The sequence below is a fragment of the Monopterus albus genome, unplaced genomic scaffold (assembly GCF_001952655.1).
Source record: "Monopterus albus unplaced genomic scaffold, M_albus_1.0 scaffold10.1, whole genome shotgun sequence".
NCBI lineage: Eukaryota > Metazoa > Chordata > Actinopteri > Synbranchiformes > Synbranchidae > Monopterus > Monopterus albus.
In genome coordinates this window covers 2,484,663-2,503,705 of record NW_018127890.1, presented here as the reverse complement: position 1 = coordinate 2,503,705, position 19,043 = coordinate 2,484,663, and the positions used below count along the sequence as shown (strand labels likewise).

Genomic DNA, 19,043 nt, shown 5'->3' with positions numbered 1-19,043 from the left:
GACATTTGATAACTGGTTGTGACACTATGTTATTCTGCTACACCAGAGGATAAAACCACTTTGATTGTGTGGGCAATGACAGTTGCCACTGTAGGAAAAGTGCTTACATGGCCCTCAAAACAAGCCACAACTTAACTGTGCATGTGCACACCATAGGTACACTTTGGTACTTCATCGAATAACACTACACATCCTGGTACTGTATATTATATATGTACAAAGAAGTGGCAAAAATTAAAACTCAATATCTGAAAAAGATTAAAATCTCTGCATTAAGATCTGCCAGTAAACACAGAACACAAATACTCACCTCAACTTTGTTTTCTATGTAGTCCCAGATCCCAAGAACCACAATTCTGAAAACAGTCTGAGACAGGGAGAAAGAAATGAAAGCATTAAAATGGGTGAGGGAGTATGCTGATACATATGAAAAGCTCCTGTAATAGTTTCAGCTTTTTGAGTTGTCATCCCATCCAGCAACCTCTGTCAAGATTTGTGAACACATAATGACACTGAGAAGGCCTGAGCAGTACAGTCGTCTTCTTTAAAGCTTCTTTATTCCTAAAAACTGTAGAATAATACCTTTGAAAGAAGCCAGACTCACTAAAAGTAGCCAAAAATAAAAAGAACATGTATTTGATTAGTGCAAAGTAAGCATGAGCATAATTGCTCATGATAGTAACATTCATTTGCCTTTGACATGTCAAAGAAGACAGAATAGCTTTAATTTACTAATTTAGTTCCACACAACAGGCCTCTTTAATAAAGCTATATCTGTCGCAAATCAGTTCCCTGATATTGATCTGTGACCTGTGAAAGTACAGCACCGGTAATCTGATTACCTGTCAAATTCTACATTGTGCTCTGACCATTGATTTATGGTCCAATTAGGTATGTATGACTGGTCCTAATCAATCATCTAGCTCAGTGATGAATAACAGTGCTGTTGTCAGAGGAGACGTACAGGTGCTCCGCCCACATGTTTGAATCCTGTCCTGTGATTGGTGCAGAGGGACCAGACAGTGATAAGCTACATCTGTCTGAAACCATTCCCCAGATGACTCTTCTTCTATGATTTCAGTGAGCGAGGTGTTTGGATGGATCATATCACCGTGACCCCATTCCCACTGCTCATTAAGCTCAGCTTTAATCGCTGCTCCTGCTGGCTCACTGGTAATTAATGTTTGGTTTTGGGCATTGGGCCTGAAGCTGTCAGGGTAATTGGTTTGGACTGGAGTGGAGGCCTGAGGGCCAAATTTTCCCATCTACGTTGGTTTTCACAGTTCCAGAGTGATGATAAGACATTATTTTATCAAACAATGGCTCAAATTTCATTAAGACTAAATTATGATTATGGTCCAAACAAGATAGTTTGTCAGTCACCCAGCCTCAAGGCAGCATTTCTGAAGCCAAAACTAAATTCTGGCTAGACGATAATAGAAATTACTTTTGTTCCTGAACCTTGTTTGCAGTAGTACTGGAAACAGGACTTCATCTACAGCTGAAGAAAGCTTAGTTAGGGTTAATTAAATTTCACATTAAAAAGAAGTGTGTGTCAGTTCAAAAATCAGCCTGAAGTGCCCATATAGTACCACACAAAAATCTTACCTCTGAAAAGAAGAGTGACAAGATGATAAGGCTGATCCAGTGGATGATGCTGGCAAACTGGAAAGCATTGGAAACTGTTGAGAGAAGACAAATGTTAACCTGCAAAGTGTAAAGCACACAGGAAACCACACAAGAGAACTGAGTGTTCCTGTATCTATGAGGTGACTGTGAGCCCGCTAATTGATTTTGTTGAACAAAATAAACTCAGCACATTTTTGTCCTCTGTGTTAGGATCCTGTCATTCATCAAAAATATAAGCCTTTCTATTCTGATTCTGACATCCTGCCTGAATTGATTTGAACTTTCATCCACTTTGCTCCTCTTGTTGCTCCTCTTTCCATATCTTCATTCAACACCATCAAATCAATTTTATTTATATAGCACTTTAAAAGCAACATCCAGTTGACCGAAGTACTTTACATAGGCAGAATAAAAATCACAATAACTTAAATAAAATAAATAGGTTCAGTGTAAAAAATAAAACAATAACTCAGACACACAGATGACACACATTCAATAAATCAAATTAAAATGAATGGCCCTACTGTGCATTAAAAGCCAATACAAATAAATATGTTTTAAGCAATGATTTAAAAGTAGTCAGGTCAGTAGCTGATCTAACATTAAAAGATAGACTATTCCACAATGTAGGGGCTGCAACGGTAAAAGCATGGTCACCCCAATGTTTATATCTGCCCATGGGAACCTCTAAAAGAAACTAGCTTGAAGAACTGAGGGACTTTGTAGGTTTGTGGACAAACTGGTGGACAAGCTGGTGGATGTGGGAATTTCATATCCCAACTGTACATTGACTAAGAGCTTCCTGTCCAGCTGAGAAGTCCATTTCATTTTTTTTAGTGGTTATGTTTTTATATTGTTTCATTTCATATGTTATGTTTTTTTTTATTGCTGCACCGACTGGGGGTCACTCTAAATTTTTGTTGTACGTGTTACAATGACAATAAAGGATTATCTTATCTTATCTCAGAGCTCATCCATTAATCCACAGTGCCAACCTGTATCTACCCTTGTCCACTGATCTCTCGCTCACTGCCTCCTTATTGCCCTCTCTTCTTTTGTCCTGCAGGACTGGCAGCGGACAAAGCACTAGATTACAATGGATCTGAAGTGGACAGACGCCTGCAGTCCCCACAGCACGACTCAGGTATCATCAAAGCTGGATGCCGGCCAGTGATCGATGGAGATGTGTGCCTGCTGCCACTGACAAGAGACTTCGTTCATTACCAGCTCTCTCCATCATCACTATTTGCCAGCTCCTCTATGACTGTTGTCAATTACAGAAACTCAAAACTGTACTCGAGTACATTACTTGAGTAAATGTAGTTACTTTCCACAACTGCTGTGATGTGCTCTTACATCTCATTATGTTGACCATGACAACATACAACCTCTGATGCATTTAGCATCATGTGTTTAAAGTAACACCAGCGTAGATGTATGGGGAGTAGGATTTTTTGAAAAGAAGTGTTGCAGATGCAGGTACAACATCAGTGGCATTAGTAAAAATCAGTTTAACGTTCAAGGACGCCGCAGCCTGTAACCCGCCGCTGCTGCTATGTGAGGCACCGGATGCCTCCCAGGTGTTTCACCAACGTCACAGAATATATTGCTGGAGAAGAATAAGCACAGTCAGCAAACCTATCCTTGAAGAATAAACAGGTTAAAATAGGAGAAATAAATGAGCGGTCATGCATGCTACTTACATTGTAGAAGTTTGGTGTCTATGAGCAGCTCCAATGACAGGAACAGCACCACCAGGATGACACAGGCCACCAGGATACAGTTGAAGCCAGCGCTGAGCAGACAGACCTGCCACAGGGCCACCCGACGACCGCAGCAGGGCTTCAGCCAGTTCGACCTAACCAGAGCAAACACACAGAATCAGGCAAGTTTGTTGTATAATGTGGATTATTTTATGCATTTCTGTTAGATAAAGTCAGCTAAGACTTTGCCCAGATTATTTTCTCAATATTATCCTAAAAAAGATTATTAATCATTTCACTGCACATAGTTTTTGAGAGCCTCAAATTAATTTGTAATGTTTGAGCTCAGTGCACTGAAACTAAGACTAATAAACTCAGGTACAGAACTGCGATGCATCCTTTGAATGACTAATTATGTCAGTACAGTAGAGTATAAGCATAAATGGATACGGAGTGAAATTCTAGGCAGTGTGATCTGGACGTTTGAACTCCCTGACATGGCCAACAGGGGGTGGTAGTTCACACTTCTGAAAGATGGTGTCTGTTGCAGTCTCAAGAAAAGTTTGGTGGTGGTAGCCAGTGCACAGGGGTACGTGTGGTCAGAGACAGCATTGACAGAGACAGAGACAGTGAAGCTCTGTGAACTAGTGACTTGACCATCAGCCGTAGGTGTGAGGAGAATACTGATGGGCTCCTCTTTTTATTTACATTGCCATGAAGGGAGTCACTGTAGAGGATGCTGCCTAGGAGAGAGCAGTTCATGTTCAGAAAATCAGTGATCTGAGGTGAAAGTGACAGCATGAGATATAAACAGAAAAAGTCTAAGAACTGTTTGTTTATCACATGTGTGGATCCAGTTCTAGACATGGAGACAGACGACTGAGATGTGGCGACTATCAGTTAACAAATCAATCTGTGTGTTCTGCTGTAATTCAGATAACTCGGGTAAAAAGCTCCAAATGTAAGCAAAAACATTAAGTGAACATTCTGAGACTTGAAAAGGAAAAGGTTCATCTGCTAGGCAGCGCAAAAGGACCCCACACTTGGGCAATTAAAGTGCTTGGCAAGATAGCTCAGTGCTATTTTGAAATCATGGCCTAGCCTTGGAGACCTGCTACTACAAGGGCCGACAGTAGGAGCCAAAAGAAACCATGGCTCTCACCAGCTCTCCAGCTGGAGTGGAAAGTTGGCTCTCCCAGTGCCTTTTGCTTCTCCTCATGATGCACTGGCATGGAGGAGACAGACGCTGGCAGAACACATCCCCCCTTTATTCCATGGTGTGGCACTAACATGAGCTGCAACCACAGTGAAAACTTGTTTCTGCAAAAACTGATGCTGCACTCATTATGGATGAATCTAGATTTTTTTTTTTAAACATCAATCATGAAATATTAAAGCACTTTCTCGCTCTGAAACTGTTCGATGAAGATATATTTATCTTTGTAGGAACAGCATCTGAAATGGAAATGGGGTGATCCAAATGAAGAATCTTTTATCAACTCCAAAAGTTTTGAAAGAAACAAAACTATGCTATAGAAAGGTCCTGCTTTACCTCCATGTTCACTGTGTAACCAGTACTGAAAGTCCCAAAACTAGCTCCTTTAAGAAATTAAGCTCTGTAAGGACCGATTATATGGAGTTTTTGATTCAATCTTCAAGGAAGGCCCTGCTGCAAAATGATACCGGGTGGAAGATTTCTTGGCCGTCTCCCATTATAAGCAAATGATTGTAGTTGACTGGATGCTGGGTTTAAAGGACCCGCAGAGGTCAGTCAGTGGAAATCGTTTCATCAAGAGGAAATGTAATGTCACATAACAGTTGTCCACAGTTTAGTCAAACTTAGGTGAAGAAACACTAATGAAAACAGCACAGTGACACACAATGTTTTAGCACGGTTCTGCAGACTGCGACTCAGTCCAAACAGAGCTGTTACTAGAAATAATCCTGCCCCTTTATGTGATCAAGGCTCTGTTATAACCAAATAAGTATGATATCCAGACACAAGTTTGTCATTTTGGGCATGGCCACCATTACCTGTTTTAGAATTCTTTCTGACCATCTCAGAACACACAGGATGACTACAGAATAAATTGCAAAAGATCAAAATGGAAACTGTTTGTCCTTATGACTTTCTCCTACAGTAACGCATTTATGTCATAATAAGGCCAACTGTCAGGTTGAACACTCCACCCTCTCGTTGGTTTCTCAGCAGAAAGTATTCCTTCAAGGCTGGCACAGGCAAAGCCGCCAGCCTGTAAACAATGCACGACTAATCTAATGAAGGTGTAATCATGCTGATAGCAATCATCTTCTTGGCTTTGGGTGGGATGGCACAAGTGCGCAAGCTCCAGATGGTGTCAAATCCGCTCCACCAGAGTCTTGGCGAGACCCAACGGATGCCAGGTATCATGCTGTCCTGCCTACCAGCCAACATGCCAGGAAACCTGGACACATTGTCTGCGAGGAGCAAAGTAGTGGTGTCTGTTGTGTTTTATTCATTTTTTGCCACTGATGTGGACACCTTTAAGGCAAGGGCCAGCATGTCCGGTCCTCGAGGATCGCTGCCCTGCTGTTTTTCCAGCCATCCCTGCCCTACCCACTGCTGATTACCTGGATCAGGTGTGTTCAGTAAGTCAGAAGCTGGAAGATACCATCTTAGATGAAGGTGGAGTGAGGAAAGACAACGTGAACTGGTATCTCCAAACTTCTGATTGATTGAACACAACTAAGGTTGGAGGCCTTATCATTGTCTGTTGCCATAAGATAACTGGAAAAAAAAAAAAAGAACTATGCACAAATATCTAAAGATCCAAGTTGCCAGACTGGTTCAGAAAACTAGCCCACCCTCTCACTGCCATAACAAGTGTACACCTGAGCAGTGTAATGCCACCTCCCATCCTAGCAACACATATGTGGCTGCCAGACACAGGGACAGAAGCCAACTGTATGTCGCTGTTATGGCTGATCCAAATGTAGCACCAACACCAGATGGTTCATCCGAATCTGTAGTGAGCAACAAGTAAAAGAGGAAAAAACAAGCGCTCCTATCTGGAGCCACCCATCAGCTTTAGGCCATGAGTCCAAATGTTCCATTTTGGAAGTAACTACTGGCCAGTTTGTAGTTTTTGGAAAGTGTACAATGGAGAAAAATAAGCAAACAGTCTGCTGTGGGAAACTTTGTGGTGGAAATGGATTTATTCTGTATTACGTGACTGTTAGTCCTGAAAGAAGGATACCACCTCTGTTGCTAAAGGGGTTTTTGGGGGTTTTCTATTATTCAATTTGACGTATGCTGTACAGACTGTAAAGCCCCTTGAGGTAAATTTGTGATTTGTGTTATCGGGCAATACAAATAAAAATGGTTTCACCTGATTTGATTGTTTAATGCATATTCTTGTCAGGATACTCGAAAATCTGAGATCAACTGTGCAACATCTTGCTGCAGTATATGAGGAAAACTATGGAGCCACTTGTGCTGTGCAAGTGTAGGATTACAACTCTGTGCTGCTCTCATTAAGGACAATCAACACAGGTATGTGCAACATTTACTGTGGCTCTATCTTTGCATTTATGTTTTATGCACTACAACTTTCTTACACCCACACCACAAATGTTGAACTCTTGTGTTTTGCATTCTCTGAAGATCTTCATCCAGTCGAGCCAATTTGACCTAATTTAATTAGAAAGCACAGGAAGTAGTCTGAAACGGTGACCAGGGAGTGACCAAGCTCTCTGGTATCTCCCACACTGCTGCAGGCCCCTGTAGTGTAGCAGCTAAATGTTCATTTCAAATGAATGTCTGGAGGACAAACGGACCTTTCATGTCAGAGATGCTCTAAAATCTAAAAAAAAAAAAAAAAAAAAAAAAAGCACAGCTTGATCTCCCACCCTGCTGTTCTTCTTCCTATAAATCAGCAGTACATTAGATGCAAAATGAAAACACTACAGAATGATTTGAATAAGGTTTGCCTGAACATGTGTCATTGGATACAACATTTATAGCACCATGACCCAAATCCACAATGACTCAGTTAAACTGAAAAACTATAGTAGTGGCACACGTCCTTGTTCATGTTATCCAGGCCATCCGTGCTTCCAAACAATACATCAGCTCTGCTGAAGTTTACATATATTTCTGTGTCCACACAACTGCAGTACTGATACTATGATAATAGTCACAGACACATACCTGCAGCCCATCCCGCCCTCAAACTCAGCACCTAAATCAGCCGAGAAAGAACAATAATATCTGCACCTCATTCTTATCCCAAACACACATACAGCCCTCACACTATGCAGGCTTGGCAGGAGTTAAATGGTCAGTTTGTCCAAAAATACACACAACATCTCAATTGTTTCAGCATGATCCAGAAGGGTTCACAATATCTGCCAGCCACCCACATCTGCATTCATTTACGGCTCTCAGTAGCTAAAAAAACACCACAAGCTGAGGTGTTCAACACATTTTTTGCCTAAAAATCATAACATGCAATAATTTGCTTGTCTGATAATACTGCCAATGTAAGAAGGTAAATACCAGTAATTCACCATTCCTGAGCCAAAGCTTCAACACACAAAAGCTGCTCTATCTTTTAGTCAGCCAGTGACCTCAGAGGTTTATGTCCTGACTCCAGAGTCAGTCAGTCATTCTTTTGGTTATGTTTCCACTGAAAGTGCTGCAGGAGTTCTGGGGCTTGCCTCTTCGCTGCTGATGTGTTGTGATCGATGGTGCACAGGCATTGGTAATGAGGAACCTTTCAAATGTAAAATTAATTACCTGCAATCTGACAGCATCAGAAAAACTCAGCATCTATTTTATGCTTAGTCGGTACTCCCTCTTTTCCACGCTTGTTTTAGCATGAAGCATTGCGTGTGTGAGTGTGCGTCTGGGAGTGTGTGCACTGGTTGTTGAAATGTAGAAACTGTTGTTTCTAGGGGAGGAGAGGATGCTGCTGCCTGTCTGGTGTCTGTTTTGTCATATTTGTCGGGTGGGACTGGGTTTGCCATCATCACCGGACTGTGGTTCTGTAAGAAGAAGGTCTTCTCACGCCTGTGAGAAAAGAATATTTCTTCTTGTAATCTGATTAGCTCTGACAGCACGTCATTTGGCTGCACATTCACTGGTTTTATGCAGCTATGTGCCTTGTAGCACTGATGATAACAGGCCCTGAGCCGGCACTAGTGCAAACAAGAAAACAAAACTATCTAAAGTTGATCAATTCAGCTTTAAACATATTAATGCTAACCAAGATTCTGCTGTGATGCAACAGATGGCATGTGGCAGCTGGGCATTATGGTCTATATTAAACTAAAAACAGTTAACCTTTGAAATGGTTTCAGTAGGATGCCAAAAATATCAGGCACAAACCAGAGTAAAAACCACTTAAATATACAAAGTCTCATGAAGCAGTTATTACAAGTAGCTACATGAAGCTCACACAAAGACATGAAGTCACACTGAGATTACCAAATCAATGTTTTTAGCCACAAACTAAACCAAACCAGTAAATGCTGAATTTAATGAAGCAGTACCTTTATCATCTCTTTGCTTTTGTCTCTTTATGTTTCCCAGTATGGGTGTAAATAAGTTTCATCCACTGGAGCCACACATTTTTTGCACAGCAATACACAAGTGTCGAGATGATTTTGCTAAACCTCCACAGTCACAATCACACCTCTTTCCCAGAAATAGTTATCACCAGTTTCTAAGAACCCCAGGTGATTAGCCAGTAACACGACTTGAGTCAAGGAAAAACTCATGATTTGATTAAAAATAAAGATTAAAACAGCCGTTGTCGTATAGCTACTGCAGGAAGAAGATTCCTGAAAGTTAGTTTGTCAGGAAGTTCATTTGTTACAATATCACAAAGAGATCAATCCATCTGGTTCCCTTTCCCCCCATTGTCTGTTTATAATTAACATACTAATAAGAAGAAATTCGGTCCATTTTAGCTGCTAAGCCCACAGGTAAGCCATGGTTTTCAGAGGACCATGATGTCAAGAAGATAAAGGTACCTACACTTATCTGAGTTTATTTGTCGGAGTGTGCAGAAGTAGTGCAGCCCGTACAAATGCTTTGGCATGCAAATTTAATTAGTGCAGATGAGCTTAAACAATTAATAAAGGACACTGGCTTTATATTCAGATCCACAGGCCAGATGGGGCTTTTCTGCATGAAGTCTCGTTTCCAGAGTCTGTGGCAGTTTCCACTACTCCTTCCTTGTTGTACTTTAAAATCTGAACGTTCTTGTACAGATAGTGGGCATACTATAAAAATGTCATTTTAGAATGTTTTCAAAATGTGCATCAGTTTCTAAACATTTACCTTGTTAATACACCAACAGAGTAAGATCTGATGAGACCATCAGGTGCTGCGAGTCAGAGCCCCAGTGGTTGATGGCTCACTCGACATGCTGGTATTGATTACTTTCCCCGATTCAATCTCCCTCCTCTGTTTCCCTGTCCAGCTCCACTCAATCTCACCAGCGGTCGGAAACACTGACAGCTATATCAACCTGCTCAATACACACTGGCAGCAGAAAGGATGTAGAAAAAGAGGGGTGGATGGAGAAAGTGAGAAAACAGGAGCAATAAAGACAAAAATGTGGAGGGAGAACAAAAAAGTCTCACAATTACAACAACATTAGCACTATTATTTGGTAAATCTGTACTTGGTTGTGAAATATGTCAGTGTGAGGATCTGTGAAGGTGCGCTTGTAAACAGGCGATCAGAGAGGTGACCTTGTCTGCTAGTGACTCCGGCCAGGTGGGTCTGTCAGGCTGTCAGGGCCGAGCGGCTTGGAGAAACAACATTTGCTACTGTTCTGTTGCTTTAATAAGACTCATTAATATACTGCATGTGTCACCAGCAGTGTCTGACTGCGTCCCCTTTGAGCTGGGCTAGTTTCAACATGGCATAAAAGTCATGGCATACACGTTCTCTGAATTCAGCCCGTCTGTCTTGTGTCTCCACACTGCCTGTTAACTCGCATCCCCTATTCATCTGTGTGTGACCGCATGTGGCTGATGCGTTGGCTTGTGCAGTGCATGTAGTCTGTATAAAGAGGGTGCACGTTATTGATGCTGGGCCGATTGTAACTCACAGGTTTATTGCCTTGTTGGCCTCATTTTAATATCCTCAGATGGGAGATGTAATCTTGGCCAGGATGTCGCCTTTCAGTGCACCAAGAACACACCAGGCGCTGTTGTGCGGCAGTGCTGGGGGGGGGACACACGACTATACTACTTTCCTTTTGTGTGTAGAGATTGTATTTAGTAAGACTCTTTTTTAGTTCAATTACTGGATGTTTACAAAATCAAGTGACACTCAGCAGAAGAGAAACACCTTCTTCACCAAGAGTGTAAAGGAATAGTGACATCTGGGGAAATACACTTGTTTACTTTGTTGTCTAGACTTAGATGAGTAGATCAACATCACTCATGTCTGTGTTAAATATAAAGCTATATCTAATAGCTTAGCTTAGCATCAAGACTGTAAAGACCAGGAAACATCGAGCCGGTTTCTGTCCAAAGATGAAAAATCATCTGCCTATGAGCACCTCTAAATAATAAACATATAGGAGGAGGAGTAACCCCCTGTAATCCTCTTGGTATCTGTGAGGTGACCACACAGGCAGCAGAGACACCAGAAAGTCACCGGACCCAGCAGTGTGATCATTAGTGACCTTTAAAGTGGCTGATAGGTAAATTATTTTTTAGCCTTTCAACAAATCCAGGCTAGCTGTCTCTCTCTTTTCCAGTCTTTGTCCTACGCTAGTTGCACTATTGCTTTAATACTCTGCACATCTTAGCTTACAGTGTTAACAGTTTTCTGATCATACAAAGTAAAAGATCATGTGACTCAAGTAAAATGGAGGTTTCCTTAATTATTAGGGAAATTAATTGTCTTTATAAATACACCAATATGCTGATTAATATATTTGACCTAACTATTCAACTCCAGTGCATTTTAAAGGTATTTAAAAGAATTTCAGTGATGTTATTTAATAACAAACATCCATTAATTGAAATAAGCTAGGCTAATCACTAGTGCTTTTAAACTGCAGTGAGACATTTGAGTTTGTTTGATTAGTTTGTTGGTGGGCAAAGCCATAGAGACAACGAGGGTATGGAGGGAAATGACTGCTGGTTGCACAATGACATGAATCGTGGAGCCATGAAAACCTGATGAAAGTGTACACCTGAGACAGCATTTTTACAACTCCCACTCAAGAAATCTTATTGTTCTGGTAAATTCCTCTTATGTTGTGTTTTGCTGCAGCAGTTAGATGAAGCCTGACATCATTCGGTATAAGATGCACTTTGATGGACTATAGTGGTTTTGCTTAACCTCTGGAAATGGAGGTTGTTTGAAGCAGTGAACTTTTTGGATGATGCGTTCAGAACCTGCCCTGCAGTCTTACTTGCATTACTGGACTCAAAAATAAACATATCTGATGAACCATTTTAAGATATATTCTGACTATTGAAAATCCCATTCATTTTAATAAAATGAACTGGATAGGAGTTTGGATACGTGGTGCTCTACTGAATGCTGTGTGCTGCTGGGAGTAGCTACGAAGCTGTAAAGGTTAATGAAGGTTATTACTGGAGGTTGGCTGGTGTGAATCCCCAGAGTCTCATGGAAAATGCAGGTGGAGAGGGTGAATGAGTAACTCTCCACCTTCAGCCACTATTGTCAAGGTGGCCTTCAGCAAGGCACCGACTTCCAACTGGTCTGGTGGAACAAATCAGCAGTAGCCAAAGAATATTTCAATATGTGAACTCCCTTTTTAAATGAAGAAACAACTTGTGTTTTAACCAAACTTTAAGTATCCCTTTCCTGCCTTTGTGAAATAATGTATAAACTGCTTGTGTACTGTTACCCACAGTGATTTTATTGTTGATTTTCTGCCAAATTCTTTTTGGGTTTAAACAATAACATTGTCCTAATTTTCGGACTCGCATCTCATTAGCTAATTTATGTGTCATACGAGACAAACAACCATACACACTCACACACACTCAATTTAAAATCACCAGTCAGCCTAAACTGCATGTTTTTGGACTGTGGGAGGAAGCCGGAGCACCCAGAGAGAACCTACACAGGCATAGGGAGAACATGCAGACTCTGCACAGAAAGGCCCGAGGCGGCCATGGCTCAAACCTGGAACCTTCTTGCTGTGAGGTAACAGTGCTAACCAATGCACCACTGCCCACAATGCTACTGTGGCAGTATGTTACTCTGCTGAAAAACTAGTTCCTTTCTTATGTTATGAAATTCCCAACTTACACAATAATGAACTAATCTTTGATCAAAAGCAGTAATTTAAATACTTCTATATACTTCTATATTGCATGGAACTCCATTTAAACATTTTGAATTGCTTTTGTGATTGGTCCAGTTATCACCATTTAACCTGACAGTATAACCCGTCAGTGCACGCTGCAGGTGAGGCCAAGTCCTCCAACTCTCCCTCTCTGACATTCGGTGTTAGTTTTCCCCAACAAAGACACACACCAGCAGCAGCAGCTTGCACAAATCCAAGCTGAAATGCACCAAAAGAACCCTTCAACCACAAAAAACAGTGAGCAAACAAACAAAAGCAGCTTGATGACTAGAGGGAGAGTGGGCGGCCATGAAAGTGCTGAACACAAACCCACGCCACCTTAGTCCTCCCAGCATTTTTCCTAGACAGGAAGATGGATGGGCCCAACTCTATTAATAACTGCACTCCACTTACCATGGCGCCAAAACTGCTAACACTGCAAATGCCCCCTGATGCTAGCTAGAACAACCACTTCCCACAATGTCGCCCACTTCTCTCCTGATAGGAACACTGTGTTAGGCAACAATACAGTAAAGCGGTGCAGGAACACTCCAACCTGTCCCCGTCCTCACCTTCACCACTGATGCATGAACCTGGAGGCTCCTGAAGGCTTGTGAATGAGCCTCTGGTAGTTCTGGTTAGTGTACGGACAGCAATAAGAAAACAGGAGCTGCTTCTTGGCATTGAGTTTAGTTACAGTGCCGATTGGTATTCAGAATGGCAAGGCACACTTTTTGTGAAACCGGAGGCAGAAAAGAATTAAAATAAAGATGAGATAGTGTGCATGAAAAAAAGAGTAAGAAACTGAGGGACTGATGTAGAGTGAGAAACAAGAACATAGAAAAGCTATAGAAATAAAATCCATGCCAAAAATGTTGGCATCCCTGCATTTCTGTCAGATAAGGCACCACTTCTCCCAGAAAATTGCTGCAATCACAAATTCTTTGGTATTGTCATGTTTATTTTTTGTTTGGAACAACACAAAAAACAGAAAAAAGCCAAATCTGATCCATCCCACACAGAATTCCAAAAATGGACTGGACAGAATTATTGACACCTTTTCAAAATAATCAGAAATAGTTGTGTTTCGACCCTGTGATGCCCCTTTACTTTGTAATGAAAGTCCCCTGTAGCAACCAACAGTTGCTGGCAACATAGAAACCACACTTGCAACCAGTTAAAATGGAGAAAAGTTGACTCAGCCTTTGTGTCGTGTGGACCACACCGAGTATGGCGAAAAGAAAGAAGAGCAAATAATTGGCTGAGGATTTGAGAACCACAATAGTGGAAAAGCCTGGACAGTCTCAAGGCTCCATCTCCAGAGATCTGGCTGTTCCTGAGTCCACTGTGCGCAACATTGTCAAGATGTTTACAGCCCATGGCGCTGTAGCTAATCTCCCTGGACGTGGACAAAAGAGAAAAATAGATGACAGGTTGCAATGAAGGATTATTCAAATGGTGGATAAGCAACAGTGTCAGCCTGCACTATCTGTCGCCATCTGAATAACAAGGGACGCTATGGTAGGAGGAGACCCAGGGGGCCCCACTGCTGAAACAGACATGAAAAAGCCAGACTGGAGTTTGCCAACACTGACCTGAGGAAGCCATAACTCTTTTGGGAGAATGTCCCATGGACAGATGAGACTAAAATAGAGCTTTTTGGTCAAGCACATCACTCTACTGTTTTAAGAAAACAAATGAGCCGCCATCTGAATAACAAGGGACGCTATGGTAGGAGGAGACCCAGGGGGCCCCACTGCTGAAACAGACATGAAAAAGCCAGACTGGAGTTTGCCAACACTGACCTGAGGAAGCCATAACTCTTTTGGGAGAATGTCCCATGGACAGATGAGACTAAAATAGAGCTTTTTGGTCAAGCACATCACTCTACTGTTTTAAGAAAACAAATGAGCCCTTCAAAGAAAAGAACATGGTTCCTACAGTCAAACAGTGGAGGTTCACTGATGTTACGGTGTTGCTTTGCTGCTTTAGGCACTGCATGTCTTGACTGTGTGTATGGCTTTATGAAATCTGAAGACTACCAACAAATTCTGGGCCACAGTGTAGGTCCCAGTGTCAGAAAGTTGTGTCTCCATCTGAGGTCATGGTCTTACAGCAGGACAATGACCCAAAGCAGACTTCACACAGCACCAGAAACGACTTCAGACAATGAGCTGGAGAGTTCTGAGGCTGCCAGCAATGAGTCCAGGTCTAAATCCCATAGAGCACCTGTGGAGAGATCTCAGAATGGCACCTGGGAGAAGGAGGCCTTCAAATCTGAGAGACCTGGAGCAGCTGGCAAAAGAAGAGAGGTCCAGAACTAATTCTGTCCAGTTTGTTTTTGGAGTTCTGTGTGGAGTGGTCCAGATTTGGCTTTTTTTCTCAGCTTTTTTGTCGTTCCAATGCAAACAAAAGAAACAAGCATGAAAAACCCAAAGAATTTGTGATTGCAACAATTTTCTGGGAGAAGTGGTGCGTTATCTGACAGGAATGGACATCAGTGAAGGAGTGATGTTATTTCTAATGAGGTATAAACTCATTATATACCCAGTATAAACCAGAATATGAACCAGCGCAGGTCTGGCCTTGTTTCTTCTCAGTGTATACATACTCTGTGTGCTGTGTCTCTGTTTATGTGTGTGTGTGGGGGGGGACTACTGTGCTGTCATGTGAAGTGAGGGCAGCACGCTATACAAGAGACAGCACTAAGGTCAGCTCCACCTTCACAGTCAATGATATACAAACATGACTGACAATAGGTGCTTGATCACACAGTGGCAGGTTGACACAGGAGCCCGTTCCCTTGATTAATCCCCTCTGCTTGCTTCCCGCTATGAAACATACTGCAGCTTTACAGCATAGGTAAACCATGACAGCATAAAGCTCTGCTCATTATGCATCTAATCTGTGAACCTTTGAGGAAAACAACAGCCTGCAAGTTGTCTCCTGCTTCCAAGATGTGCATTTGTACATTTTCTGCCAGGTACTCATGAAACCGATTACTTCAAGAACTATGATACAAAATTTGATGTTACATCAACAACAACAAAACAGTTTTGTTGCTTATTTTTAGCTTACACCCACTTTCTTTCTGGAAGGAGTAGGTGAGAAAAGTTTTGCTGACAGTGAGCCATTTCCAAACTACCAGTGAAAATAACTTCCTCCCTTCACCCAGTGAACCGTCACCATGTTGATGAAACACCTCTACTGTGGTTGTGACATTCTGTTTCAGGAGAGCATGCGCCTGTTCTGCCAAACATCACAACAGAGGACGCCTAAACATTTCCCATGCACAGCTTTTCATGATGCTCCTTTATTATCCCAGAAAGCCAATGAGCCAGCTAATGCAGGGTGGGGGTGGAGGGGTGTGTTGAGGGGTTGTGGTGGTGGTGGTTGAGCAATCCACTTTCCCAGGTGGAGTCACTGGAGCAGCCAACAGATTCCTCTCCCACATGCATTTCCATTTTGATGGCTGTGGATTGCCATCCCACTGCTGCTGTCTTGCCTCCTCTCAACTCCACTTCATCATGCCACCCGCCCATAAAAAAAGGTTCATTTCCTCTGCCCCATTTCCCTAAGGATGAATTTAGCAATCGGTCTCTCTCCTAGATGCACCCCACCTTTTCCTTTCAGCATTCTGAAAGCAAAAGCACATATTGCCATGACAGTGCTTACATACTGTTATGACCCAGCAAAGTCAACTCACAGGTAGCTGATGTGAACGCACCGATTTTAGAAACCCACCTTATGCCGCAGGAGCCCGTCGTACAACTGGTGCACGGGGTGTGGCTTTAGTGAGTGTCACTTAAGGAGACTAACGGCGAGAGGGTGATTGATGCGGTAATGAGGAGATGGAGGCACAGGCGTAATCACTGAAAGCCCACCGGTGCTGGAATCCACAGGATAAAACAGAGTGGGGTCCTGGAGGGCAGCAGGCTGACTGACACATTCAGTGAGACGCACTCTCGCTACATCTCTGTTTCTAATGTCAGAGGCCTCTTTGCTTCATGTTCTCAGCTTTTCTCTTTCACTACTCGACTGTCTTGCAGATTCTCTCATGATATTTTACTTCTGTTATCTCAAACCAAGACCTATAGGAACCTCCTAATGAAACTCCCCAGTACAAGGCCAGACACAAGACCTGGTAATAGTTAGTGTGAAGGATTAGTACTGCATTTAAGGTATAGTGGAGGCGTAACATACATATTACTGTGGCTCATGCCCGGTTCAGTTAAATGAAATTTCATTAAAGTTAAAAGGAAGTACGATGACTTTTATAAGCCCCACTGGCAGCATTTGTACAGGCAGACATTTCACACTAATGACCTGAATATGAAATAGTGACCCCATCGCACTAAGCGCAGTTTGGGTAAATTGAGCTCACAGGTAAAATAACCTTCACCACAGTGAGCGGTAAATCTGTTTCATACAGCAGGAGTTCTTACCCAAGCTCATTTGACCATAACAGCAGTGTCTGTTTTGAGATTACTCAATACCAGCAGGCCTGTGACCCAGTTATCGGATAACTCATACAGGTATTTCACGGGCTGAGCTACAACAGGAAACGCTGCCTGCATAATTCATCACTGTACACCAAGGTGTTTCTCAACAATGCCAACCCAGGACAGTGAACGCATGGCATCAAATCACAATCACAGTAAACCCCTATCCATTATGCACAGGGATCGAAATACAGGCTCTCAGTGACCCTGACATCCAACAGGACACACGAGGGCTGTGATACAAGCATAGTATGAATGTTGGCGCCGCCCGCTGTGGATGGCGCGTCTGTGACATCCATCTGTTTCTGGCCATGCCTGGCTAACTGAAAGGAACCAATGGACTGAGGCCTGATTTGGTGTCAGAAACACGACTTGGATGAGGAACTGTGTATAGATATGGTTTGTGTGTGCGCTGAACCATGTACTACAGCTTATGGTGTTTATGTGCATCCCAGTGAGAGCTAGTGGTAGGAGCCAGGTTTGAGTGGACAGAATGGAAAGACAGCAGGCACAGCTATGAAAAAAGCTGTTAATATTGTGACTAATCAAAAGGACAGCTGTGATGTGACCTCATATCCATATGTCACACCAGCACTGCACACATTCACATTGAAGTGGAAAAAACAAGTCGCAATCAGCAAATGACGTTACTGTGCACTCATCTCCAAACCTGTGTAATTGTTGTTGTTGTTGTTTTTTGCCTGTATAATTCATTTTTACCATTTTACATCATGGTGCCTTACACCCATCAGCCATAACATTATGACCATTGACAGATGACATGAATAACGTTATCTCGTTACACTGGTACCCGTCAGCGTGTGGGGTGTATCAGGTAGTTGATGTGCTGGAAGCAAGAAAAACAGGTGAGGATCTGAGTGACTTTGACCAGGGCCAAACTGTGATAGCTGACGACTGGGTCACAGCGTCTCCCAGACTGCAGGTCTCGTTCCCAGTCTGCAGTGGTTAGTACCAACCAACAATGGTCTGAGGAAGGACAAGCAGTGAGTCGGCGACAGGGTCATGGACGCCCAAAGCTCACCGATGAGGTTGAGCTACTGTAGATTAAACTTTTAAATTTCATTTGTATTTTCCATTTAGATTGAATATTTGTTCAAATGATTTAAAATTAGGAATACTGGTCCCTATGAAGAGAAACATTCAGCGGCTGTATCACACCCAGAGTGTGGAGGCTGTTGAATTTGTCTAAAAAAATGATCTCCAACTTGTCCTCACCACCACAGTTTTCACTCCTTTTACACAAGCTTTTCACTGAATGGTCAACACGTGTGCTCTACCTGACACTATACCTATAGAAGCAAACGGATTCACAGAAGTGCCAACCATCTGCCGCGCTGACTCCTGTGTACACAGTACTAAACAGGTGGTCATGATGTTATGACTGATCTGTGTATAAAAACATGGAATTTGAAGTTTATAGGCGTTAATTGATTAAGCCTCGAGCCCAGTTTGTGCAAGTCGCAGCGGAACAAAATGTTCCTCGTCATTCATCCAAACAAGTCAGAGGAACAGTAAAAGTAGGAATCATAAAAACAAAAAGTGAACACTGACTAATTCCTGGTCACATAACAATCATGAAAAACACATAGTCAAGAACAGTGGCAATTTGTAAATGTTAAGTGACTTCAAACTGTAGACAATACTATATTAATGACATCAAACTTTAATAATAACACAGTCCAGCTCTGGTTTCACTCACCCTTCCCTGTTTTCGTCTTCATCTGCATTGGAAAGGAGCTGCGAGCCTGCCAGCGAGATGTCCAGAGCCGCCAGGGGCAGATCTCTGTAGCCAAAACTCACCAGCTGGACTGAAGGAGCCAAGCACTGGTTCTCATCCTCCACCGGCTGGGAGATGATCT

General features: G+C 42.4%; 1 protein-coding gene across 1 annotated transcript in view; it reads right to left on the bottom strand.

Moving 5' to 3' along the window:
* The window catches only part of LOC109954492 (transmembrane protein 266-like), a 49,198-nt gene that overhangs the window by 20,794 nt on the left and 9,361 nt on the right, over window positions 1-19,043 (bottom strand). Inside the window, exons 2-5 of the mRNA XM_020589849.1 lie at window positions 18,884-19,041; window positions 3,333-3,487; window positions 1,609-1,682; window positions 311-367 (exon numbers count right to left, since the gene is read on the bottom strand). Of these exons, the coding sequence (XP_020445505.1) occupies window positions 311-367; window positions 1,609-1,682; window positions 3,333-3,487; window positions 18,884-19,041 (444 nt within the window). The remainder of the gene's footprint in view (window positions 1-310; window positions 368-1,608; window positions 1,683-3,332; window positions 3,488-18,883; window positions 19,042-19,043) is intronic.